Below are 27,998 nucleotides of genomic sequence, written 5' to 3' on the forward strand. Positions count from 1 at the left end.
ACAACCTTATGCATGTGGATACTTATTGAGACTGGATTAAAATATTCTTATTATATGATATAATGTATACAAATAACTAATTTGTAATGTATGTTTGGAATACAGTATGTTATATAGTATGTATGTTGTATTTACAGATTGTGATTTTTCAAGGCATTTTTTTTTTAAACGGAAATCAAAGAGAAGTAGTACTTTTGTAAGATTTTGTAATACATGTATTTGTGTATGAGAAATAAAAATACTCAAGAATGTAATATTTACACATATTTTTAAAATAGTATGATATTTAAGAGAAAGTCTGACAAGATGGAAATGTTAAGAAAAGATTGATCTAAGACATCTTAAGAAGATTTTTATTCATTTTGTAATTAGTAGAGTACATAATCAATTTTTACAAAAACTGATCCTGTGCTTCACTTCTCATGGATCTCTTTGTAAAACACACCATCTAAAAGGCTGTGGATACATATTTAGACAGATACTTATCCGTCAAAATGCCAGTATGTCCAAAAACTTATCCAGTATAAGCACAGTTAAAGTTAGGCGTTATTTGAATAAAATTTATTTGAATAACAATACAAATTAATCATTATTCGGTTATTTGTTATTCAAGTTATTCATTATTCATGTAAGAAACTTTTATTTGTTGTTTCATATTTGCACTTAAAACATTCAGTTATTAGCAAAGGAACGTCATTTACATTTCGTATGTTATTATATACATAATTGGTCAAAAGTTATTCAAGGTAATGAATAGAAAATAACAAATAAATTTAGTTTATTTATTATATGTGAATAATGAATATATTAATTATTCGTTATTTATAAATAACAATTAGATTGAATTTATTTGTCATTCCGTATTCGTTACTCCGAAAAAGTTTTATCGAACACTGATCGCAGTTTCACATTCCTTGTAATTCTTATTGTCAGTACTATAATACTGTATTCGTCGGTTTTAGAGCCATGTTTATTACAAACGTATCGATCCTCATTTTTTGAAAATTTACTCCCAACTCATTCATTTTTCATTCATTCAATCACACGAGATCATTATAATAATTTTTTCAATTATAAAATTTAAGATTATGCATGATATTAGCTCCAAGACAACACTTTATACACTAAATCACTTAATCTTATTCGTATTTACGATTCACACGCCGATTTTCACTTTCCTAAAGTTCTCGACATTACCTTACAAGTCAATGACATCTAAAAAATTGTGTATATTTTTTAAATACAATTTCCGCTTTTATTGCGTTCTTTTAGAGATATAAATATAAAAATTTCGACAATACTTACGCTTCTATGTAAACTGAGATGCTTGATTTAAATGTTCCTTTCCGAAGAAGAACGAAAGAAGCCGAAGAAAGAGCCAATCAAGAAACTAAAACGTAAAAGTGTCAGAAGGGAGGCAACGGACACGCATCTCAAATCTCCAACGTACGCAGAACGGTTAGTTCTTTGTACATATTCTTACATGTGGTTCGCAAGAAAGAGTGTGATCTTGTATATACGAATATATATTACATTGTACAACTTACATTTTTATTATATAGACAGGTAAATTTATATTTAATACTGGCTGCATATGTATATACACGCATTAATTGCATTCGTTTTTTAACATTTACATTATTTATGTAAATTACAGAATATGTTAATCAACCATGATCCAGTAATGAATACTACGTTTCAACGAACAAGCAGTAACGGTAAGTTGTTTTCTATATATAAATATTTAAAAAAACGTAAAAATAAGACAATGAATATATTCCGGTTTTAATATAAATAACCACGCGTTTTGTTCAATGTGATTAATAACATGTAATCATCGGTAAATATTAATGATTAGCAGTTAAGCGTGGTAAATTTAATAAAAACATGTTTTATAATATTTGTTACTTACTATGATATTTATTTATGTATTTATTAATTTTTTAAAGTTAATTTAATATTTAAAAAATGACTTATCATGATTTTTAATTGTTGTTTGATAAATATTTACAGTTATGGACGATTATATTTTTCCAGTTTCAGCAAATGTCAAACTGATCATATTGAAAATGGTTATATTTACCATTGATAGTTGTGAATTATTCATAATCCCTGTTTATATGATGAATCCATATAAATTATTAACTTTAACTTCTTCATTTGGTTTTTATTAATATTAACCAGTTATTATTAATATGAACCAATTAACAGTCATTGAAACTACAACAAACACATTAATAGGTGCTGAAGTTTGTTTTCTTTCATTTTTCTTACTGCATTTTATTAATAAATTTATTTCTATTATTTGATGAGTTTACTTTAACAAGAAAATGTCTTTGTGTATTTAAGTGTACCTATACAAAGACATTTTCTTCATTTATATTAAATAAAAGTAAATGTAATTTAACTCCTTGCCTGACAATATATTTTGAATCAAACGTTCCTGCTTACACTGTTTAGTTTTGTCTCAATCCTTTGGATCCAATTGTTTTAAATAAAATTGAAGTATTAGCTTTAATTAAATTTATTTATGAAAATAAGAAAATTATCATAGTTACAATAATGCATATTTGTAAAATAACTTGCAAAATCCAGTTTTGCACTGAGAATACTTGCGAGTGAGGCTTGTTAGTTCAAAGGGTTAATAAAATAGTTATACAAAGTTTCCTTTGGAATTATTTGCTGCACAAATATTTTTTATATTCAGTATATCTTCAATTATACTGATTATATATGTAGGTCTGCTAAATGTGCATACTTCTTTATGATTTTGTCGTATTTTTATAAAATATTATCAGATTTCGTATATGTATGCTTTGGTTTTATTATATATGTAAATTAGTTTAAAAAATCATAACTGTATGTTATCTTATCCCTTAAAGTAAAATTTACATAATTTGTTACTTTTATTTAATATGTATTTGTGCAATAGAAATTTTTATGAAACATCTTATAGTGTTATTGAATTTTATGTTCTTGTATAGTTTTAAATTATGTGATTACTAGACAGCAGATCTTTATGCAAAATATACAAAAATATATACAAAACATGTGCAAAATATATATACGACATATGCAAATTATATGCAAAATAGTGAAACCAAGTGGAATATGTATACTTATTTTCATTTATTATTTGCTGTAATTTGCATTACAATATGTAACTAGGATTTTTTTCATATTATCAATGCTAAATTGATGTCTTTTCTTGCTGAAGATTAGTTTGTATGCTGAAAATGTCCTTTCAACATTGCAGGACGTAATTGGTGCACATGTGTAATTTTTCCAATATCTTGCATCAGTTTCGTCTGGCCCTTCAGTAGCAGATCCATATAGGGTTTTATTAAGTTTTAACAAAGGATCATGATAGGAAGGCAGTGGTAATAAATAAATCTGATACAATTTGTAAATGATGCAATGATTTATTGATAGAGATTTTGGTGAGTATGTACTCTTTAGACGATTGCATGACACATACGCAGTAGAGTATATACAGCAAGCTTTTTGTATTCAAGACAGTCTCTGCAATTCAAGAAAGTCAAAATTACGGAACATAAGTTAGGACCCCCTTTATCACCTTATTTCTTATTTAATAAACTTATCAGTATTGCAACAGATCAAATCCTGGATTTTTAAACAAAAATCTTTTACCATTTATTTCAAATTATTTCTCCACAAGCATCAGACATTCGTTCCAGCTCTTCAGTAATATCAGCAACTAATTTCACTGATTCATACAATAGGAATCCTTTTGTTTCTAATTTTGCTATGGTAACTGGCAATCTCCAGTAATTAGTTGTAACATAATTTAATTCATCAAATAACGTTTCATTTTTTATCATTTCTTGAGCTAATCTAATGCTACTTACATTTCTCTCATCGAATAATAACCTGGAAATAAATAATAAATAACCTGAATGTCTTATTCTGTTTAAGTAATACGTGCATGTATTATAAAACATTAGTGACTTCTCTTATATTGTGCACATGCTCTGCATAAAATATTGCCTCTTCTAGCCACGTTCCCCATCTTGTTAAAATAGGTTTCAGTGGCAATGGAACATTTGGTAGCTTTTCTTTATAGCATTCAATATGATGCAGCGCCTTCAACAATGCTTGTTTTATGGAAGCTATTAATTGGTTAACTACTGTAACAATTTCAATTTCATCTTTCTTGTCCACTTCGCCGTTTTTCTCAAGATTGAATAATATGATAAATACTGGTCAGTCCAATCTACACCCATTGTTCTGCGCGCACAATGAATTTTAACTTTAAATTTCAAAGTTAGTCATATGTACGCTTCGAGCGGCAAATTAATGGCATTTGAATATTTAAGGTTGTTTGATTCGACTGAATTATTAATTGGATTTTGATTAGACGTATTGGTTGCTTCATTAAAATGCAGAAGTGTATTATGCTTGTGATTGCATTTTTTACAGCCGTTAAGACAGCATTTGCTTGTTTGATGATTGTGGTGTCGAATCGGTCACCTCGAATTAGGAGACTTGGATTCGAACGAGATTACGAAGAGTCTATGGTTACTGTGATCTGTTTGTTTTTAATATTAAGAACGAAAGTTTTCGGGCCTTCGTATGACGGCTGTAAAATCGGTTTAGATGCATCGGTCCGCACGAAAACATGTGAAGCTGTATTTAAGTCCTTGAAAACGAATGTGCGTTTCGCGTTATGGTGCGTACCATCCCTCGGGCCCATTTTGGCAAACTGACTGCGGAGGTTGCTTACAAAATCCCTGACATTTTCTCCCCTCTCTAATGGGCGCGTGGACAAAAATTCGCCGGGTAATCGTACCGTTTCGCCATATACTAATTCGACCGACGTTGCCCGCAAATCGTCCTTCCACGCGGCTCGGAACCCGTGCAAGACCGACGGAAGAATCTCTGTCCACCGATTTGTCTGGTGGCAACGGATAGCGGCTTTGAGTTGCCTGTGGAACCTTTCTACCATTCCGTTGGCCGAAGGGGGGTGGTATGCTGTTGTGCGCAAATGTTTTGTGCCGGTTAGTTGGTTAAGTGCGGCAAATATTTTGGCTTCGAATTGTCTTCCACGTCTTCTACGCACGCGTGGCAATACCTGAACCCTTCGGAAATCGGTAGAATTACAATGTCTATGTGAATGTGTTCGAACCTCGCAGTAGGTGGAACAAAGGGGCTCAGTTCAGATGCTACGTGCCGTGTAACTTTTGCTTTCTGGCATTGAATGCAACACCGCGTCCACCGGCGTACATCCTTTTTAATCGACGGCCAAACATAACGTCGAATCATGAGGTTGACCGCCGCATTGATGCCTGGATGGGCTAATTCGTGCGTAACGGTGAACGCGGTGTGCCTAAACGGAGGCGTGAGGAAGGGCCTTGCTGCGTTTGTCGAAACGTCGCAAAACACTTCCGTAGTCGAGCCAGGTAAGCTGATTTTGCGCAATTGTAAACCCGATTCCGCGTACAGAAACCGCTGGATTTCGGGATCGTGGGCCTGTGACTGCGCTAATTCTTCGTAATCCAGCGGTGTCTGTACGGTCTCAATCCTCGACAACGCATCGGCAACGACATTATCTTTTCTGGATACATGCCGATTATCTGTTGTGAACTGTGCTATGAAATCGATGTGCCTGAATTGTCTTGGGGAACATTTATCTAGTTCTTGTTTAAACGCGAATGTAATTGGTTTATGGTCGGTAAAAATGGCAAAGGTTCTACCCTCGACCATGTGTCTAAAATGTTTTATGCTAAGGTATATGGTGAGTAGCTCGCGGTCGTATGCGCCGTATTTCTGTTCTGTTGAAGTTAACTTTTTTGAAAAAAGCGCTAATGGTTGCCAGTCGTTGCCGATGCGCTGTTGCAGGACGGCCCCGACCGTGTAATCGGAGGCGTCGCAGGTAAGCGCTAACGGTGCGTTGGGTTTAGGATGCGATAATAGTGTAGCCGCCGCTAAATCGTTTTTGCAGGTGTCAAATGCCTGCCGCGCTTCTTCCGTCCAGAGACCGGTGCCTTACCCTTTATATTACCGGCGAGCAGGTCATTTAAAGGGGCCTGGCTCTGCGCAGCGTTAGGGATGAATCGACGGTAAAAATTCAACATCCCCAAAAACTGCCGCAGATCCTTGGCCGTCTTTGGAAGTGGGAACGCTCTGATTGCCTCCACCTTACCGGGTAGAGGTTGTGTCCCATCTTCCGAAACCCGATACCCTAGAAATTCTACCGTGTCCTTCCCAAAATTGCATTTCGCGGGGTTTATAACGGTACCGTGATCTCTAAGCCGCTCAAACGACATTCGTAAATGCTGGAGGTGTTGATCCCGTGATTCTGACGCGACGAAAATGTCGTCGATATATGCGTAGCAAAAGTCGTATCCGCAAAGAACTTCGTCTATAAACCGCTGAAACGATTGAGCGGCGTTACGTAATCCGAAAGACATGAACGGAAATTCGAATAGGTCGAACGGCGTTGTGATTGCCGTTTTCGCAATATCTTCGGGGGCGACCGGGATCTGATGGTACACACGCATTAAGTCGATAGTCGAAAATACGCTCTTACCCTCGAGATTTTGCGCAAAATCTTCGATGTGCCGCACAGGGTAACGGTCCGGAATGGATCTCGCATTTAGTGCCCTGTAATCGCCGTAGGGCCTCCATACGTCCTCTCCTTTCTTCGGGACCATGTGTAGCGGGGAGGACCAGCAACTCCTGGACGGACGCGCGATGCCCATCCTCATCGTGAACTCGAACTCCGTTTAGCCGCTTCAAGCCTGTCCGGAGTCAGCCTACGTGGTCGACTGGAAACAGGTGGTCCGGGAGTCGTCCTGATGTGGTGTACCGTCGTGTGCTTGACGACGGCTGGCATTCCCCCAGGTCGAGTGATCTCCGGGAACCTGACGAGGGGCTCGTGGTAGACAGATCCTCCCACCACCGTCTTGACGGAAGGTGCCTCGCTGCTGACTGCCCGGCCTCGCGTAGACAGAGAGGTCGTGGGGTCGATCAGTCGATGGTTGCGGATGTCTACCATCAAATTGAAGTGGGCCAAAAAATATAATTTGACAAAAAACGCTAAATGGCACGAGGTGTTCTTCTTTCTAATGTTCCCACACGACTGACGTCGTTCGTCTTTTTATTTCATCGCGAACGAACCGAAGTCGTTCTCCGGTCTCGTTACATTGTATCTACCGCTACTCGCACGTTACATCCTTCATATACACTCTGTTTGACAAAAGCGTGTCTGGCAAAACTCGAAAACTATTTAGGATATCGGGTTCGAAAAAAATACACAAATTCTTTATGGTGTATACTAAGATGCTTTATTATTAACATGGTGTCCAGTCACCGCCATTATCAATAATTAATTTACATCTTCGGGGCATACTTTCTACTAATGTAATCGCATAATCACGAGATAAGGACCTCCATACCAATCGAATTTGACGAATCAGCTTCTTGATCGTGTTGAGCTTCTTTCCTCTGAGCTTGATCTTCATGATTGCCCAAACATTTTCTATTGGATTTGCATCCGGCGACTGTGAAGGCCAATCTAGTACAGTGAGTCACAGCCAAAATCGTACATCACATATACGAATACGTTTCGTCTCGTGAAAAAGTTCAGGAAGGATATGGGGGAAAAAATATCATGAATTTATATTGTAAATGTATCTATATTTATTATGTAGTAGTATCAAAAGGAACAAAGTTGTCTAAATATAAAAAAAAACAAAGTTACTATAATTCAGCCTGGAAAACGTCTCACAGCTAAAATCGTACAGTATTTTTGTACCTTGATCAAAAAGTTTTAGGACTTTATTCATAAAATCGAAAATACAAGTTTATTCGTCCAAATCGATATGGTCCCCTTCAAAGTACTCCCCATTGACTGCAATGCACTTGCGCCAGCGCTTGATCCAATCCTCGAAACACCGCTGGTACTCAATTTTCGGTATGTCCATCAGAGCCGTCTTCGATTTTGTCATGACCTCCTCTCGGGTACTGTAACGCGTTCCACGAAGCGGTTTTTTAAGTCGGTTGAACAGGAAAAAGTCGCAGGGAGCCAGATCTGGTGAATTTGAAGGCTGCTGGATAGTGTTCGTGTTGTTTTTGGTCAAAAACTCACGGATAAGGATCGCATTGTGCGCCGGTGCGTTATCGTGGTGCAAAATCCACGAGTTGTTTGCCCACAAATCCGGTCTTTTTTGACGAATCGCTTCGCGCAAACGTCTCAAAACTCCCAAATAATACTCTTTGTTGACTCTCTGTTTTTCTGGCAAGAATTCTTGATGCACAACACCATTGTAATCCATGAAAACCGTAAGCATCGCCTTCTTTCTTGACTGAAAACGACGTGGTTTTTTCGGTCTCGGCTCTTTCGGTGCACGCCATTCACTCGCTTGATGTTTGGATTGTGTGTCATACTCATAAATCCACGTCTCATCTCCAGTGATGATACGTTTAATAAATGTTAGGTCGGATTCGGCCTTGGAAATCATGTCTTTCGCGATTTCAACGCGGTCCTTTTTTTGCATGAAATTGAGGTCTTTCGGCACCAGTTTTGCAGCGACACGTCTGAGGCCCAAATCACTAACCAAAACGTCTTGAACGGATCCATAAGCAATGTTCAAGTCCTCTGCCAGCTCTCCGATGGTCAATTTGCGGTTTTCGGACAACATTTCTTGAATTTTATCGATGTTTTCATCAGTTTTCGACGTTGACGGCCTGCCACTGCGTTTGTCATCCTCGACCGACTCACGACCACTTCTGAAGCGTTCGTGCCATCGAAAAACGTTTGATCTCGAAAGAGTATCGTTGCCGAAACACTTCTCCAACATATATCCAAGGTCTGCGGACCGTTAAATCCGTTTTTTACACAAAATTTAATGCAAACTCGTTGATGCTCAAATGATGCCATTTTCAAAGTCGAAAACACGAACAAAGGAGATGTGCTCAGCACAGCGTAACTTTTACAAATATCAAGCTATGACGCTGAAATTGGAAGGAAGTGTTAATAACAGATATGGTAACCTAACAAAAAAAAAAAGAAGCAATCGGGTGATTGACAGCAACACACGGTGGACAGTCCTAGAACTTTTTGATCAAGGTAGTAGCCTTCAGGATATCTGAAATCGTGTCGAAACGCTTTCCTTTCATTGCCATTTTCAGTTTTGGAAATAACCAGAAGTCGCACGGAGACAAATCAGGTGAATAAGGAGGGTGTTGAAGCACCACGATACTTTTTTGAGCTAAGAAATCGCATACGATCTTGCTTTTGTGCGCCGGTGCATTGTCGTGCAACAAATACCATGTTCCTTGATTCCGGTATTCAGGTCGAACCCGAACAATCCTCGCCCATAAAAGATTTAGAACACCCACGTAGTAATCTGCATTCACCATTTGACCTCCTGGAGCGAATTCTTTATGGATAATTCCTTTTGAATCAAAGAAAACAGTGAGCAGTGTCTTGACGCGGCTTTTCTGCATGCGCAGTTTTTTCGGTCTCGGAGATTCTGGACTTTTCCATTCCGAGCTCTGGCGCTTTGTAAGTGGCTCGTACTGGAAACACCATGTTTCATCACCTGTTACGATGCAAGACATGAAGTCTGGATCCCTAGCGGCCAATTTTTTCATGTCTCTGCAGTGTTTCACTCTGCAATGTGTTTGATCGTCAGTGAGTGAGTGGGGTACAAAGCGACAACAGATCTTCTTTTTGCCCAAATTTTCAGTTAGAATAAAATGGCCCTGGTCATCCAATTGTTATACAGGACCATATCATCACTGCTTGTGGATGTTTTACAAATTGCACCATACAGTCTTGGTGGATGTTTTACAAATTGCACCACATGGTCTTGGTGGATGTTTTACAAATTGCACCACACAGTCTTGGTGGATGTTTTACAAATTGCATCACACAGTCTTGGTGGATGTTTTACAAATTGCACCACACAGTCTTGGTGGAATTGCTCATGTGACTTTCTTCGGACAAATTGAGCTGTTTCCGTAACCGTTTCTAAGCGTGTTTCGTCACTGAAGATGACCTGATGAATATGAAGAAATTGTAAAAATTTGAAAATATTTAGAGTCGTAAAATGATTTTCTTAAAGCATAAATTGATGCAAATTACCTTTTCCCAATCTGCTATGCTAAGATTGGAATGGGCCTTTGTTCATTCCAATCGAGATTTTCTCATTTTGGGTGTTAATTTCGGCCTTTTTACTGATCGTCTGCATCTGATATTGTCTTCAGAATGTTCTCTCAGATATATCCACTCCATCGTCCTTAACACTTTATCGACCGGTCGTGGTTGAGGCTGCCACTCAGTAAGTACCGGCTTAGTCGCGCGCGCATTTACTCCCAGTACCGGCTAAATTTTCGCTATTCATTGTGTTGTGCTTATTCCTTTTGTTTCAAACGAATAAGTTTATGCTTCTTTATGCATGATAATCTTTCTGGATGATCTGATCTTGGTGCTCTTCTTGTAGGCTCTGAAGTATTTTGATTTGTTAGTTGAGTCTGCTGTGTCGTCACTTTGAGAATCTGTTGATGATAAATCGGATATCCACGAAATTGCCGCTTTGTGTAAGAATTTCTTATGTGTTATCTTCTTTCCGTTCAATGTTATGTACGTTTTAAATGAATTAAAAAGTGTACAATTGAACACTCAGGTTTTTGAATTGATATATGTGATCTTCTATTTACACTTCCGGATTCCATTATTCGCGCAGAATGTATCGTCGATATCATGTTTACATTTCGTTTACCGTTATTCCATATTTGTAACAGAATATCGTGTTTTCTACGAAATGTAGCTTGACCATTTGAAAGGGTTATTTTTTGAAGATATTAAGGAAGACCTCTATTTTTCTGAATGGTCCCACATATCCGTACTTTACTTTGCAGGAGTATATAATAATAACTTATAGAATAGTGTTTTCCAATTTCATTCCTTGGCAAGCATACACTTCAAAATTACAAATGTATCCCGTGTGAGCTTCACAGACTGCTCTCACAAGTATGCCGTACTTTACAATTTTCGCAGGATTGTAGGTTCTGAATGATAGTCTTCCCCGCCACGGAATAATACATTCATCTAATGATAATTGTTGACAAGGTTTATATACAGTGCCACACAAAATGGATTCCCCCCTTTTTTTTGTAAATAATTAAAAAAATACAGAAAAAATTTAAGTTTGGCCGGTTTTATTTTTTAGTATTCGTCAATAAGAGTTGATTACATCATGTGTGAAATAAGATATCACGCAAATGTTTGCCTTTTTCCTTGATGCAAAGTTGGGCTCGTTTTTCGGCATTTTTCATGAATTTTTGCAATATTTCGGTCGATATGGCTGCGATTTCTCATTCCGCGTTATAATCAATTACTATTTTGGGTTTATTGATGAGTTGTCTTCTTGTGCGAACAAGTTCCATTTCTGAAGAATGTTTAGTGGAAAGTAATAACACATCATGCTTTTCCTTCCATTTTAGAATCGTGATTCCTTCCCGACTTTCTTGTGCAAAACACTCTACCCGTTTCAGTTTTTTGGCCACTACATCTTTTGGATTGCCTTTACGATTGTTTCGGAGAGTATCCATCAAATGCGTATTCCGTTCCAGGAGTTGTTTTGTTGAAAATTTTTATGCCGTATTTATGCCTTGTCTGCTTCATAAACTGCCGAAATATTGGGTTGTTCGGAAAGTAATTTCGCTTTTTTTGTGAAAATGAAAGACAATTTTTGTATAATGAACAAATATTTTATTAAATTATATATTGACCATTCTGGTCCAATACCTTTTGTCATCTTTCTGGTAGTAGCATGATTCCACGTTCATAAAATTTTTGATCTTTGCTGGCAAAAAACTGATCGAGATGGTTTTTGACCTCCTCATTTGAAGTGAAAGTTTTACCATCTAAAAAATTTTGCAGTGACCGGAACAAATAATAATCCGAAGGTGTCAGATCTGGAGAATATGGTGGGTGTGGCATTGTATACCATTCAAGCTGTAGTTGCACTTTATGTCACTTCACTATATTACAGGAGTCGCAAAGGCGTAACACTGATTTTACTTTGCGGAGAGTCGGAGCAGTACGTCTGTTTCTTACGAAGCGCAGTGTATCAAAATGGTATAAAAAAGTGTAAAGTTTTGATTTATAATTGCAAAAAAAAACGAATTGTAACAAATATCTACACTTTTTCACGTCACAAAATTGCCATTCCTCTTGTAATCTGTTTTGTAGTTCAATTTTATTTTTAATTAAATGTTTACATATTTTAGTGTCTAATATATTCCACACGATCTCGATAGGATTTAAATCCGGCGATTGAGGTGGAGTTTTCATTACTTTCGGGCAACTGTATAGCAACCATTCTTGCATTACTCTTGATTTCTGCTTGGGGTTGTTATCTTGATAAAAGTGGAAAACGTCTAAGGTCCTCACCTTTTAAGCACTTTCCTTTAAATTTTCGATGTGATCGAGACGAGGATAGGGCCTGAATCGGAGACTGCCTCCGTTTCTTCCGACGCGTAGGTCTGCACGACGACAATGGCGGACGTTCCCTTCTTTCATCGCGAAGGGATACTGTACCGAGCTGATGCGAAATATCCAATTCTTCGGAACGGTGGAGAATGAGGCCAAACTAATGGCGAGCGTGGAAGCAGACAGGAGGCCCCCTAGTACGGACTCCGTGACCCCAGTGCCGCCACAGGTGGGAATCTGCTCTACCAACTGTAGATAAGTTACCGACGAATTACTGGGATCTATCTTACGGACTGATCATGAGTACTCTTCGGAGCACCGGGCGAATCTAACTCACAAACTATCGATGCACAATATTACACAAGCGGATCCTTAGCGCCCGCGGGCCCCAGGACCACGACAAGGTGATTTACTGCCCCGGGGAAAGGGCCAGCTATCTGCCGTGCCACAATCCGTGCAAGTATCCTACTCTCACGTAACCGGCCATGTGTCACGTAAAACATTCAAGATAAATATTAAAAAAATGTCAGTCGTTGAACCGCAGTTCAAGCGATTGTTATTTATTCCAGAAGATTATAATGTAGCAGAATATTTTACAATAGTCACTTAATATTACTTTATACTTAGTTCTTGCGTGCGGTCCGAGGTAGAATTCAAGACTGGCGAGTTGCGGCTTCGGTTGGGCATATATACTAATACATGTCTTATCAAGGCAGATGTAGGTGTTTAATTATAGATCGATGATTCACACATTTAACTAAACTCAGCGTGAGCCAAATATAATTTACGTGTCGTTCAATGTGTTAGTGATTATCAACGAAAGTATATTTATAATTTTAAAGATAATAGAATAAGAAATTTTAAATGTTCCATTTTGACTATTCTGGTCTGTTTATTACCACAATGCAATATTACCACAGTGTGTATAATTCGGAATGGGCAGTGACATGAATACATAATACTATTAGATTCTGGATTGAAGTCATGTTTTACAATAAGTAGAATAAAAAAATTCCAGAAACACCAGAAGAACCAAAAAAAGGTGCACAGTAAAAATAAATAGAATGCACTGTATTCAATTTCGTACATTCAAATTCTAAGAAGAAGAGGAGCTATAAATGGCACTGAACTGGTCAAATGTAGAAATAGGTTCAGTAGATAACGATTTCCGAAATATGACCCATGTCTTATTGTGGTTAAAATCTCCAGATATTTTCCAAGGATTGCCAGAAAGTATACTAGAAAGTCTAGTGAAATTCTCTTGGTAACTAAAAATGGTGTGTTGTACGATCAACCCTAGAGAAAGGTCAGCTTTCTTAGAAGAGCCTCAGTAACTCTAACCATTAATTCAATCGGTTTCTTGAACTTGCAGTTGGGCCGGATTGTTGTTGGAAAACATTACTCTTCTGTGTTCTACAACGGAGTCGCCAACACATTGCAGTTAGTTGTAAATGAAGAGTCATGTTGTCAGATTTGGCAGTTTTGGTAAATTGAAGATCCTTTCTGGTTTGCCATAAAACATTATGTGTTAATCGTTACGGAAACCAGTTTTTGACCGGAACAATATTTAATGAGAATGGATATGTTCATCCTCGCAATGACAGAATAAAATTACCAATTTCATGATGTTACAACGAGGGATTAGGAAACGATATTTATCGTTATAACGTTAATTGGACTGACGATCTGAATTATGTCGTCAATACAACAATTTTGTGCAGGAATTTTATGCACTGGGTCAGATAATGTCTGAAGTTTCATGTGAAGAAACGATCACAATTCAGGTATGAATGAATTTAGAGAGCCGTTGTTATACTATATTCAGGCATACGAGTAGTGAATCAAAGATTATGCATTATCACGGATTTGTAACACGTTCTCGAAGTTTATAACGCCTGCTTTTACCTACATCGAATCAAGAATCAATAGACGGTTTTGTGTACTAAATTATACCTGGAACCTTACAGTGGGTCAGCTTTCTACAGGATCCTTGTGTAGTGTTATTGCTGACTAAAGGAGTGGAAAAGAAGATTATATTAGACTACAAATCAATGAATGAATCTTTTTACACAAATTTTACGATCGTTGCTGATGGATTTTGATGATAAATGAAACTTCAACAAATTTTAACTCTTACCAATAACGATCGACATGTGTCATCTGCCTAGAAGCCTGCAGATTTTATTTCTTTGTGGACTGGAGTTATCATCGTTATTCATGGTGCTGTTGTAGCGAAACGGACTGAAATTGCTAACACCAATAGCAGTAATACTCAGTACATGGGGCATGTAATTAATTCATAGTTTGGACAAAGACAAAGCAGATTCAAAGGAATCGTTTACCTACGATCATGTTTTTACATTTGAACTCGTCGATGAAGGAAATTATTTTTTTTATTAAATAAAAAGAATGTTTAAGAAATAACCGAGACATTGCCGAGTCTAATACTTCACATTCATCACACTCATCCTTCGGATGATATGACATTTCTTAGAATGATGACATTGAATACTACCAATTTTATGGGACAATACAGTGTTTTTTTAGTAAATTGTTAATAGGTGCAAATATTCAAAATTAGTGTTTGCAGATTGCCTATAATCAAATCAGACATTTCAATTATTTACCCTTCGAGGGTAAAATGCCGGTTGTTGTCTTCTGAATGAGTTGTAAAGGTACAAGGAAGAGGGATATTGAAAAGTACGTCATATATTATACTTCGGAGCTAATGAAGGTATTCAAAATATTGCATGGTGTGAATAATTTACCTCATAATATATCATTTCGTCATGAATTCTTTATATGATTACGGTATTGATTAGACAGCTCCTTTATGGTGCTGTAAACTTATTGTTACGAATTACTACTGTGTTGTATGATCCATCACAAGAGAATGTGCCTTGTATACATATTATAAAATTTGTTTTTGTCATTGCTGATAATGCTGAAATGTATGTTTCCAATTATGATATTTACCAATTTCTTACAATTGTTTGAGCGATAGTCGCCCTTTATATAAAAGTAAACTTTCGTCAGTGCATAACTGTTGGGGTAAGGATAGAATAATTGGCTAAATGCTTTTCGGAGCATATCAACGACGTTCCTTATTTTATGTAAACTTGTATGTCTCGAAAGACCACCCGATTAGATCGGGAACGAAACTTAGAAATGAGTAAGAGGTGAAGTGGACTTTGACTCTAGTGCTATGCGCTTGATCGAAATTGTTACTTGATACTTTGTAATCCTTACTTCCTACTCCGTACTCTGTACTATGTACTATGTGAGTTGATACTTGTCTAACTATGTGTTTCCAACTTGTGTTTCTAACTATGTGTATCCAACTGTGTGTATCAACAGTGTGTATCAAACTCTGTGTATCAACTGACTGGGCCTCCCAGAATCGTCTTTGACGACACCTCCGCAATGTCGTCTTCGCGGGGGTGAAGACGTTCTGGTTGGCCCTTTTAAATCTAGATGGTTGTAGAAGGGAGACACAGTCCCCTCCCTTCTACTGCTGGGATCGAGTTTTCGTCCTTGTGTCTAATTTGGGAAATTAGTATCTCGTGGGTATGTAGTCGTGGTTGTAAACCTTAATCGCCGTGTGTGTGTGTCGAGGAGTTCTATGGGGGTTGGCGCGCGACAAATCACTGTTTCCGCGTCACTATCACATAAGTCTGTGACGTCGGGTTCACTGGGGGTTTGCGTTGGTGGACTGGTGATTGTCGGCTCTGGTACAGCGCAGGGAACTGTCTCTGCTGCAGTGGTTTGCGCTGTATCCAGTTCCTGCTGCTTGACCTGAGCCTTCAATCGCTTCGCCTGGACCAATTTTCCGACGCGACAACCACGCTTCCGCTTTTTGCTTGCGTTCGCGTTTGGCTACGGGGACAGAATTGAATGAGAGAAATAAAAAGGAAAATAGAATGAGCTAGATTTAAATTATATATCGAGACTTTGCCTTATCGGCATTTTGCGGCGCTATCGGAATTGAAGCCTAGTAGGCGCGAAATTCCAATTGGCGCAAGTCGGGTAGCTGGCGCAGAATCCTGAAGTGGATAAAATAAATAAATAAAATAAAAAAATAGTAATAATGTTGTATTCCACTCAATATGTTTATTATTAAAGTAAAATACAAACGAAGTAATACTGGATACAATATTCGTCGTTAGAATAGCGTAGATTCTAGTACTTAGAAGGTTCAGAAAAAATCTGCCTGTTCAGGAAAAATGCTGGGTGTTTTTAAAGGATCGGAAAAATAGGAAGGGGGGGGAGTTACTGCGAGCCTGATGGTCTGTAAAGGATAAGGTCATGAGGATGAAGGCAAGGTTCAAGAATGACTTGATCGGTCGAGTCATGAGGGTGAGAACAAGGTTCAGAGATGACTTCTTCGGTCAAGTCACGAGGAACAGAAGGAAGGACTTGGGGTGTTTGCTGTTTACAGTAGCGTGACTGATTCGGTATACAACAATAATAATAAGGAAATGAGAATTTGGGTTCTGAGTGTCGCGAATAGAATACGAACGTTGAATTGTGGCCGTAGTTGTACTTTATATCACTTCACTATGTCGCAGGAGTCGCGGAGGTGTACTACTGATTTTACTTTACGGAGAGTCGGAGCGACACGTCTGTCTCGTCTGAAACGTGGGTTTAGAATGAATGCGCTGGTCGTCGCGACGCGGTGCGTAGTACGTCACGTTATTAATTTTTCACGCCGTTGGCATGTAGTGAGCGTGGGTACCGGGCTTCCCTTTATCTTATCAGGGATCGGGTTACTCGAGGAACCGAGCGGTCTCGCTCGAGTCGCTTATCGATGGTCTCACGCGGCGGGAATGCGTCGATTGTAAAAGGATTGCAACTTTTTTTTCGAGCGATTTCTACGCTTTGCGGTTTTTTTATTGATAAGTTATGCCTCTTTGCAAATCCCAAAAACCAGTCCTCTCCAGGGACGCCGTTCTTAAATGGAGTTTTAATTTTGTTCTCATTTACGAATTGTCCAACCAGTTCTCGCATCTCTTTTCTGGATAACCCAAATCCATACTTTTTTTTTTACGTGGGGGAACCTTCATAGGCGAACACGGCCCCCTGAGGGGGAACGGGAACAGTGCCGGATTCTTACCGGCTAAACCCCAACGGCCTTCCTTCCGCGGATCGAAATGAGGGAGGGTCGGCGCCTATCCATACGCTGCCGTTCCCCTACCCCCAGTCGTAGACAACACATACAATACACCCTTAATACAACAAGCATGTGCTGGGAAGACCGCGACACATGCCCCCTCCACCTGGCCATACGGAGGAGAGCAAGCCCCAGCTGACCCGCCTCGGCCTGGGACTGACGAGCGTGGGAGGCTTAACCTCCGACGCTCGTCGGTCCCACTTCACTGATGGGAACATCGACTCTCCGTCGATGTCCCCATCTTCCCTCCGAGTGTAGTCATCTACACAACTATTTGCATCTCCATTGAGAGATCGCCCTCTCTTTGCCTTTTGCTAAGTTTTCGACCCGGCTGCCGGGGGGTGGTCACGCAAGCTCGAAATCGGCAACGAGGAGCTCGGGAGGGCGGTTCAGCGCATGTGTTCTAAAAAGGTCGCGCTTGGGCCGGAAGGATTGCCTGGGCGCGCCTGGGGCGCGGCGACTACCCGCGGGATTGGAAGGAGGCTCGGCTGACCCTCGTAGATAAGCCTGGGAGGCCTGGGAGTTGTATACCTCTCAAACTCAGAGGTCGATAAAGGAGTCGCCGCCACCGTCAGGATCAAGCCGTGAATCAAGATCCAGAGGGACGAGCACGGCGACGCATGGCGCGGTACGTATAATATCCTTTTACTAATGTTTGTCATACTATAAATGTAATCCAATGGTGGTGAGTAACCATAGTGCATATTATGTAAAAACTCATGTTCCGTCTAATCTGTTGTAGCAGGTAGCCAAGAAGCCCCAAGCGTAAGAACATTTAGGGGTGAGAGGGTGACCGTAGGAACAGTGATGACAGTCACCAGCGATGGCCTGACAAATAGATCGAGCGCGGCAAGGCGCCGAGAACAGTAGCTACCGCGCCACCATGGGTCCAGCGAGAACGGCTCCCGGATAAAGGGACATAGCCTGACAACGACCAAGGATGATTAACCCTTTGCACTCGAGGGCTCCGAAGCGGAGCCATTTAAAATTTGTCTTCAAACTCGAAGGCTCCGCTATGGAGACAATGCAAATAATTTTCAGTTCATAACATAAGGACAGAGACATATCATAAACACTATTGTGTATATGATATTAATTTTATAATGTTTTGTTTTTTATATATTATAACATTTATATCCATAATTAATTAAGAAAGCAATAACATACAGCAATGACTTTTTTTAATGCGCATATCATTCACTTATATGTGAATATGATCTTTCCACTGAAATCGCTTCGAGTTGCTGGTAATATGAATGAAAAGAAACATCGAGTGCAAAGGGTTAACTGGTGACCCCTTTACGGGCATCTCAGATCAACAATGATCTCGAACGGACCTGATCTATCCTGCGCGCGTCATAAAGTAATTTAAGGCTAATCTTTGTACGCTCGACCTAGCGGCCTGCAACCGTGTGTTGCTACAAGTTATTGTATATTGTACATTGCATATTGCACATTGTATATTCTATATTATATATTGTATATTCTCTAAATATTACTAACTCCGACTATCTTACAGATAATATTGTCATTTATTCAAAAATATCAGTTTAAAAAATTCCGTTATAAAGCTTCAGAAACGTATAAAAATAACTTTTTAATTCAAATATTTCGCATAAACAAATTCTGAATACAGACATAATTCTTCTTCTTAACACGGACGATTATTATTACATCCGTAAGTAGTACATAAAATATTCCACTTGATTTTTCGAAGCAATGAGAAGTCAAAAGGTAACTGTTGGTTATGAATAGCAACAGAGGAAAATATATGATTGTTTCATTTATCTGAAAAATATGAGTGCATAAGTCAGTATGTTATTTTATTAATTTTAACCTATATTGAATATTGGCAGTTTAATTTGTAAAAAATGGAATAATTTTATAAGGTTCTGTAGTATGATTTATTAATTTCTGTGATAATCCGGATAAAATTTTAGTAATTATCCAGATAAAGGGAAACCGCCTCCATTACATAATACGTAGGTTAAAAAATACTCTCACGATACATTTTTCACTACTGTCTAATAACAGTAACATATAAGTAACCTACGTTTTAAATGTTTTGACGAAGGAGAAAACTTTGTAGTTACATGCATGGACTCAGCGTTCCAGGTAGAATGTAACTGAAATAAATATGTTCTTGCATATAATTAGGTCTTATAGAGTCAATACATAAACATATGCATGCACATTACTGCTAAGAAATTTGGAATTACGTATGTAATTAATCAGAAGAAAATTTGTTCTTTTCCAATGGAAAATACACGAATAAATATTTGAATTTTTAATTAACTTACACGAGATAAGTACATGTTGATACTTCAGGGGGTAAAGTTGCAAGCTAAAACGAGTAAAAAGATCACATGAATACATGTTTGACATACCTTAGTTTTCGAGTTATGAGTTAATAAAGGAAATATTCGAAGTGCTCGTCTTCTACCATAATACACGTGTTTGAACGCCTTAATACATTTCAACAGTATCCAATGTTTACAAACAAATACTAATTTATACTAATTACTAAATACTAAAAGATAAAATTCAATTTATGTAGCAGCGTTTTTCTAATACAATAGATTTATTATACATACTTCAGTGCATCTAATATCGCTTAAAATTTTTAAACATATTGACTGGTTGCTGAGATATCGACCCTCAAAGTTGAAATTTCAGACCTCTTAATGTCTCGAAAATTGGAGCCCCTTTACTGTGCCAGAGGAAATTTCTCTTAACAAAATCTTTCAAAAGTAATAAGTTTCTCACAAACATTAACTGAAAAATGCATCTTTTATTGTGAATTTTGCATTTTGATAAAATATTTCAATTCAGCAATTACAAAAACATGACGTGCCATAGTTTGTATTGAGACAGGAGGCAAGCACCTCAAAGATTTCCTTTAATCACCCATAACTCGTAATCTAAGGTGTACTGGACATATATTCACATGACTCTTCTACGGGTTTTTGTGTGGACATTTATCCTTTGAAGTATCGTTATGTACTTATAAATCACCCTGTATATGAACAGCTTCTTCGCTGACTTTGATATAGTATAGTACTCAGGCAGCAGAATTTATTATTCAAATTTCTCATTTCAGAGGTACTTTGGGTCTCTGATACTGAAAGTTATAGTCGTCCTTCACGAAAATGGACAATTTTATGAATACAGTAGAAGTATGTAATTCACTGCTACTCATCGTTGTTGTGATGAACTGGTTCAAAGTCGCTTTCGTCGCTTGAAAAACAACAACAACGCTGTTGGAATTTATATACCGCATAAAAAAATCGCACAAAAAAAAATCGCACAAAAAAAAATCGCACAAAAAAAAATCGCATAAAAAAGAACCGCACAAAAACAGGTTTGACTGTAATATATTTCTCAATAAAAGGTCACTAAACTAATTTTTGTTCTTTACTTTTTAATGTGCTCATTTTCGTAAAAAAGCACTGCAATTTTTGGATTCAATGACACGAAATACCCCTAAAATGATAAATTTGAATCAAAACATTTGTAGCCCGGATACTAAACTGCCTATAATTTGTAAAGTGAAATAAATAATGTTAAGGAAAACCTGTTATTATATGTGGTATTGCCTTCCATTGGTATAACGGGTGGATAATAAGAACGCATTTCACTCCATGGTTTATTAACTTTATCTGCAAGATCTACAGGTTGATAACTTAATTGCATGGTAGTTTCAGAATCCATTGGAATACTTGGGTTACTATATTTTCGTGTAGGAGCATAATTATTTGTAGGTGACAGTAATTGTTTATCATTACACATGTACGAGAGTTTGTGAGTAGTGGAACCTGCAATTTACAAACAAATATTTACATGTTAATCATTAAAATTCAAATCATTTAAATTAATATTTTGTTATGTACACACATACTCCTTATTTAATTAACGATTAGTATAAAGTGTCCTTAATATATTTAAATTAATACATTAACTATGCGTAACTAGTTTAACATAGAACTGTATAACAAATTCATATGTACTTCTATTTATCACGCAAGTCAATAGTTAGAAAAAAATTTCTTTGGTTTATTGATATTTCACTTTGGGACAAAATTCAGTGTAAATAAATAACCAGGTGTTTTTGTAAGAAAACTGTCTGTCGATAGAATAATGTCCGTCTCTAAATCAAATAACTAATGTATTTCATAAAATAGACTCGAAGTATTATTAGGATGTACAATTCAAGGGGATTGTTTATTCAGTTATAATTTTTGTAGCATTTAGGATATTTTTAAGAAGCATGAATGCGAGAATGAGTTTGAGCGAAGGATAATAAAAGAGCAAAACTTAATGGTTATGGGAATGTGGCAACCATAACGTTGTAGTTCCACTACGTCCCAGGTTCCCAGTTCGGCTTTAAATGGGTGTGTTTGAGAATTTGTTGAGAGAGCGAGTGAGAACAATGATTAAGGGTGAGAGAATGATTTTTGAGTACGAATGTCGGAAAGAGAATCTGTGCCCAGAGAGAGTCGTGCGTTGGTCTACACGGTAAGTTGTAGACTTATATATTGCTTTTAATTGTGTGTTGTTATTATTTACTTTTTTACATTTAAACATACATATACAGGGTGGAAATTATGAACCGTTACTGTCGAATATCTCCGAAAATATTGATTATGGGCAAAAATGTTTCAGACGGAAGTTGTTCAATACCGAGGGAGACATCATGTGGTGGAACTTTTATTTTTCCTGGTGGACACTCGAAGGTAAGGTCAAGGTCAACTTTCTTTTTTTAAATAGAATACGTTTTTGATTCAAGGTCATTCAAAATCAAACTTGCAGGGAAATGGAGAAAAGGTGTGATCGTTTTATTCAACCCAATAGAGGTGTTAGAAGACCTTAAAGCAAAAAGGATAAGAAACTTATAATTTATCTCAGTAAAGAGATTCGCCACAAAAATATAAATATAAACCGGACGAAATCTCCCAATATTCTTAGTAAAAATAAGCGAAAACAATAATTCAAATGACCTGAAAAAATCACCTCAGTCCTATACACAATTGGAACACATCATAAAAAGGGAAAAAATAATGAAAAAAAAGATAAGATACAATGCAAACGGTTGCAGAGAATAGTTAAAAATAAAACAAAGTCGTGATGGATGGACTAAACAACATAACATAACAAGACTTCAAACATTGCTGTGAAGAATAGCAAAAGCGTTAGACATGTTGTGTGATATCACAAGGATCGTACTTTGTCAGAGACACCGTTCCTTTATAAATTTCTTCAGTAAATATATTCTTATGGAGCAATTCTCATTACTTTCAAATTCATGGGCCAAATACATACTTCTGTTATACGTTATTTATACACGCAACATTAAAGTAATAAACATGAACACTAATGTTACGTACACTCAAAATCCGAAGCTGGACAAACGAGGTTATCTTCAGGACGAGTTTCTGATTCTGTTGGTGTACACTTCCATGTGTAATCATGTTTTTGGGTGGTTACATCTTGCATTGGTCCTTTACCTAACATTTGTTTATTGCATGGTGTAATCATTGTTTCTTGTTTTGGACACCAGTTTCCTAAAAAGCTCATCTGCAATAAATGTATTATATAGTTATTCGTGTACACAAATATTTTATGGTACGGTTTAATAAAATTTATTTGGGTCGTTTAATCAACAACTAGAATTCTATGATGAAAAAGTTCCATTACACCTAAAATCTTAACAATGTAAAATTAAAGGGTGTTAAACTATGATAAAAAATGTAAGTAAAATCAAAAACACCAGATTGATAAAACGGGTCCTAATATGCAACATCTAGGTAATTTGTAAATAAAATTCATTTTTTATTACGAAAAATGAATATTTACTGCATTCGAAGGGATAAATAAAGAAATAAAAATTCCACAATTTCAGATCCCTGCAGTGGAATTTAAGCGAGCAGAAAAAACAGGAGGAAGCTATTTGCTTCCAGAAATTGACTCCAGCACAGCCTGACAAAGGCTGAGAATCGATATAATGAGCGAAATGCACAATTTCAGATCCCTGCAGTGGAATTTAAGCGGGCATTACTGTATAATTATATTTCTCTTACCCTGTGAATCGTGTCGTGTGTCAAAGGACACGATGAAAATAAAATGTTTTCTGGTTGTCGAAGTGGCATTTGCTTGTCACCTTCAGAACCGAAATAACTGAGCCGATATGTGGTATTATTATCAAAACAACACCCTGCATTTAACAAGTTGTCAGTTTCTTTAATTATAATTGGTGAACGTTTTTCCTCTGAATGTGGCCAGAAGCTCAATTTATGAGTTGTACAGACATCCATAGGCTCCACGGGTGGTACGTATTTTCTTTCGCAAGACCATATTTGTTCCTATAAAATATATAATTATAGTATTATAATAATTTAAATGAATATTTTATAACAACAACTATAACAGTGTCACTTTCAGTAACAATGGGAATAGCAATATCAATAAAATGCTACGCAATTAATTACATATGCTTCTCAGTTTGTGTACATATGCCTCGCAATGCAACAAATACAGTAGCGAACCATATGCAACCAAAAGGAAAAATTTTTCCAGTAGAGAAAGCACAAAATATTTTTCGTCTGCAGAATTATCTTTTCAATGTATTACGCTTAGAAATGAAGAAACAAAATAGCAATAATTGGCTATCTTACTACAATATTCTTTTCTTTTTCAGCATTCATCATTTTCTCGAATTTTTTAAAAATCGGTTTTGCAGTCTAAAATTTAAAAAAAATTTCCAGAAATGTATATTAACATCCAGAATAACTGTAATTTTTTTCATAATTTTTATCGTACAGAACAAAATATCGAGCGTAAATTGTGTATAATATTTCACACTGTAAGTATCCTAATAGGGGTAGGTGCCTAAGACTTGGTAAAAAGGGGTTTCGAAAGATCTATCTAGTGAAGGTCGATTTAGTTTGGGGGTACCTTTACCCCTCCCTATTCGGCTATGGTTTTTATCCATATACATTATTAAACATTTGAAAAACAATATATTTTTGCTTACCTTCGTGCTGGCTTCATTTGGCCAATAACTGAGTTTATAAGTGGTACAGTCATCTATTGGAATATCTGATTTAACATACTTTCTTATTGGAGTATAAGATACAGCGGGTAGGTGGCATCCAGATTGATAATAACTTTCTTTGTATGTTGTATTATCTAGTTGAAAAAAACGTATATATATATATATATATATGGATGTAAGTAATTATCGTTATCGTTTAGGTCATTAGTTAATAATTTATTACATGTTACAGGATTACTTTGCCGTATAAGGTGTTACTCATAAAAAGCAGTACTCAAGAAATTCCATACCTGAATGAATTTGCAATAGTCTGTACGAAACAACTTTATGAAAAATTATTTGCATCCTGGTATATAATACAATGTATGCCTATCTGCTGTTTAACATCAAACAAAAACGTAAAGATTTTAATACTTTTATTTTCAACTTCCTTTGATTGTCTTAACACATTGTACGCCAGTCCTGCATAATTCCGGGATTTTTAATTTATCGCATAACCGCTGGTCCTTCATGATTGCGACATTTTAGATATTTATATTACAAATCAAAAATAAAATTCTAAGATGGCATTCCTCATACTTTTTAATAAGTTAAAGTTTCAGTGTGATAGATGTTTAAAAATATATTAATATAATCCCGCTGCTCAGACTTTCAGTAGCTGATATCTAATCAGCATACATTGTGTTAATAAAATGTAATATGGCCCTGCTTATTCTTACCAGATAATGGTTCTGGGAAGGAGTACAAGTTTGGTTGAGGTTTGATAGGTTTGTCTGGTTCAATACATTTCCATGAATAGTCATGCTTCTGAGTAGTTATATTTTGTATGGGACCTCTACCCAGCCACATTTTCTCACACGGTATAATGGAAGGATCCGGCTGTATGCACCAATTACCGAGGTAACTGGCCTGCAATATCACGCAAAAGAAGTAGTTACATGAAAACGTTTCATAACCATATAAATCAGTCTTCTAATGCAATAACAGAAATTTTAATTATAACACAAAGTCATTGATCTTATCATCAACTGTGAAATTGCAGATTCATTTGTAGTTCCATACTGTGAAAAAAAGAGCGTGTATGCTTTTACAGCGGATCACCAGCCGCTCGTCTGCGGTAAACGAGCGGCGCTCGATAAACAATAATAGTAGGCAAAGTATGACCCTAAAAATTGAAAGAGAGAAAAGGTAGTAAGGGTAACAACCCTTCAGTATGTACGTGAAAGAGTGTATACGTGTATGACCCGTATATAAACGATATATGTATATAGGTCGCCGGATCAGAGTTAGTTAGCGAGTTAACAGTAATAATATTATGAGGCGTCTTAAAGCAAAGTAGTGTCTTTTCTGTTTTTCGGTATTCTGTGTTTCGTTATTTTGTAATTATCATTATATTATTAATAAAAGTTTTATTGTATACTGTACCATCCCGCTTGCTCTCATTATATCTATTCTCTCACTTCGTCGAGACGTGCTTGAGTCATTTTTTATAAAAAAAAAACTGTTCCCTGCCCGCTTAAATTTCACTACTGCTTCCTGAGTTTTGTGCGCGCATCGCTGTATATCTAATGTTTATAAAATGTTCATATATAGCTTTGATTTTTAGAAACTTACCTTGTAAGTCGTTTCATCCGATGTTTCACCATCACCAGTAGTTAAACTATTTTGTGGTCGAATAGGGTCTATCGGTGTTTTTGGACATTCCCAGTAGGACAGCCGGTACGTCGTATCATTATCCATAGGTGTAGTTGATTTCCAGTAATACTAATTATATGTTTGTATTAAAAAAAATAAGTTTTATTTAAAACAAACATAGCAGAGTAATAAATATTGTGTTATAAATAAACAAATGGGAACAAAGTTAATACAGTAAAAGTTGTGTAACTACTAACAAAAAGAATGATTCATAACTAACGTATACTATAATCGTGACAAGTTGACTAAGCAGAAGAATGCGCCATAAGTACTAGGAGCTAGCAGAACGAGATAAGTACTTAAGTATATCTCTTTTTCCTATATAATTTCACTAGTTAACACATTGAAGGCCAGCTAAATTTCAGCTACTAGAAACGGGAGTGTCGGTGATTATATTAATATATTTTTAAATATCAATCAAACCGAAATTTGTAACTTGCGAAAAAGAATAAGGAATTCGATTTTGTCATTATAGTTTGGATTTGTGTTATACATATCTAAAATGTTACATTAATGTAGGACTAGCAATTAACCCCTTGCACTCGAGAGGTGACTCTCACTCACCACTTGACTTCATACAGTAAAACTATAAAATTTGATATTTAATATTATACCTTGTACAATGCATCAGTTTGTGAAATATTGAAATAAAATAGCTTTCTTCCTCAATGTACGTGTGATTTTTCTTTGGGTTAGTTTCACAAAATATCGTTTTTATCTCACCAGAATATGTTCAAATATTTCTAGTGGAGAACGTCCGAGTGCAAAGAGTTAAACGGTAGACTAAAAATCCCGCATTATCGTGGGGCCGGCGCGCAATGTGTTAACATATCGTTTCCGCACTACACATATAGAACAGCGCAGAATAGTACCATGTCTACTTCAGTTATAGCTGATAGAAATGCATTACAGGGACCTAAATTTTAAAATGAATGCGTACAAAGCAAACTTTCATTAACCCTCCGTCAGTACAATATTCACTTATAGTCTGTAAGTCACAAGCGATTGATACTTTTGAAAAATATTATGATGCCATATATGTAGTTCATAACATACCATAAGTGACACGAAAGTATTTTGAAACTTTGAAGTATCTACATATGATCTGAAAATGAATATTGTGTAGAAACGTGTTAACATTCAACGCAAATGCTTTGGATACTTTTCTGCTTAAAATCTCACTATGGTGGCAACAAGGCATATGTTGTACTAACAATTTATCCTATATTTTATTGTAATACAACAATGATTCTGTTACAATAATTAAGTATTAATGATAAAGAAAATTCAGTCTCAATTGAAATCACACAGTGAAAAGTGTAAAAGAAAGAATCCTCTGTTTTTGAGTGGAGATTTATTTTTATAGTTCCATAGAGATTATTGTATAAACATAGTAAAAAATAATAGATATGTCCAGAAGAAAATAATTAATCATTCTCATTAATGAATAATTCTTACTTACACGAATTGGTGCAAAAGATTTTGATACTTCAGGTTGTACATATTTCTGAAAGAGAAGCAAGAGCTGTAAAATAGTGTTTATGATAAAGTGAAATACGATTTGTTTAAATTTAATAAAAACACTTACGAGGAGTGAATTATTGGGAGTACAGCAGCAA

The 27,998-nt window shown here is 36.6% G+C and overlaps 1 protein-coding gene and 1 long non-coding RNA gene across 3 annotated transcripts; one reads left to right on the forward strand and one right to left on the reverse strand.

Annotated features, from left to right (window-relative positions):
* Positions 1-1,342: 1,342 nt before the first annotated feature.
* On the forward strand, positions 1,343-20,955 carry LOC116427515 (uncharacterized). 2 transcript variants are annotated; one of them, XR_004235092.2, is made up of 3 exons: positions 1,343-1,566; positions 1,658-1,718; positions 3,257-3,554. It is a non-coding gene; the product is annotated as an uncharacterized LOC116427515 (long non-coding RNA). The 2 variants fall into 2 exon arrangements; XR_012999090.1 differs by lacking the exon at positions 3,257-3,554 and adding an exon at positions 18,376-20,955 and having other exon boundaries at positions 1,381-1,566.
* LOC116427531 (uncharacterized) lies at positions 19,542-27,981 on the reverse strand. The gene is made up of 9 exons (XM_076369751.1): positions 27,968-27,981; positions 27,842-27,886; positions 26,299-26,448; positions 25,404-25,593; positions 24,664-24,818; positions 23,711-23,992; positions 23,018-23,207; positions 21,208-21,448; positions 19,542-19,759 (listed from the first exon to the last, which is right to left on the reverse strand). The coding sequence occupies exons 3-9, from the start codon at positions 26,422-26,424 to the stop codon at positions 19,723-19,725; spliced, it is 1,221 nt and encodes a 406-aa protein (XP_076225866.1). The 5' UTR covers positions 26,425-26,448; positions 27,842-27,886; positions 27,968-27,981; the 3' UTR covers positions 19,542-19,722.
* Positions 27,982-27,998: the final 17 nt, after the last annotated feature.

This window comes from Nomia melanderi, chromosome 8, assembly GCF_051020985.1.
Source record: "Nomia melanderi isolate GNS246 chromosome 8, iyNomMela1, whole genome shotgun sequence".
Lineage (NCBI taxonomy): Eukaryota > Metazoa > Arthropoda > Insecta > Hymenoptera > Halictidae > Nomia > Nomia melanderi.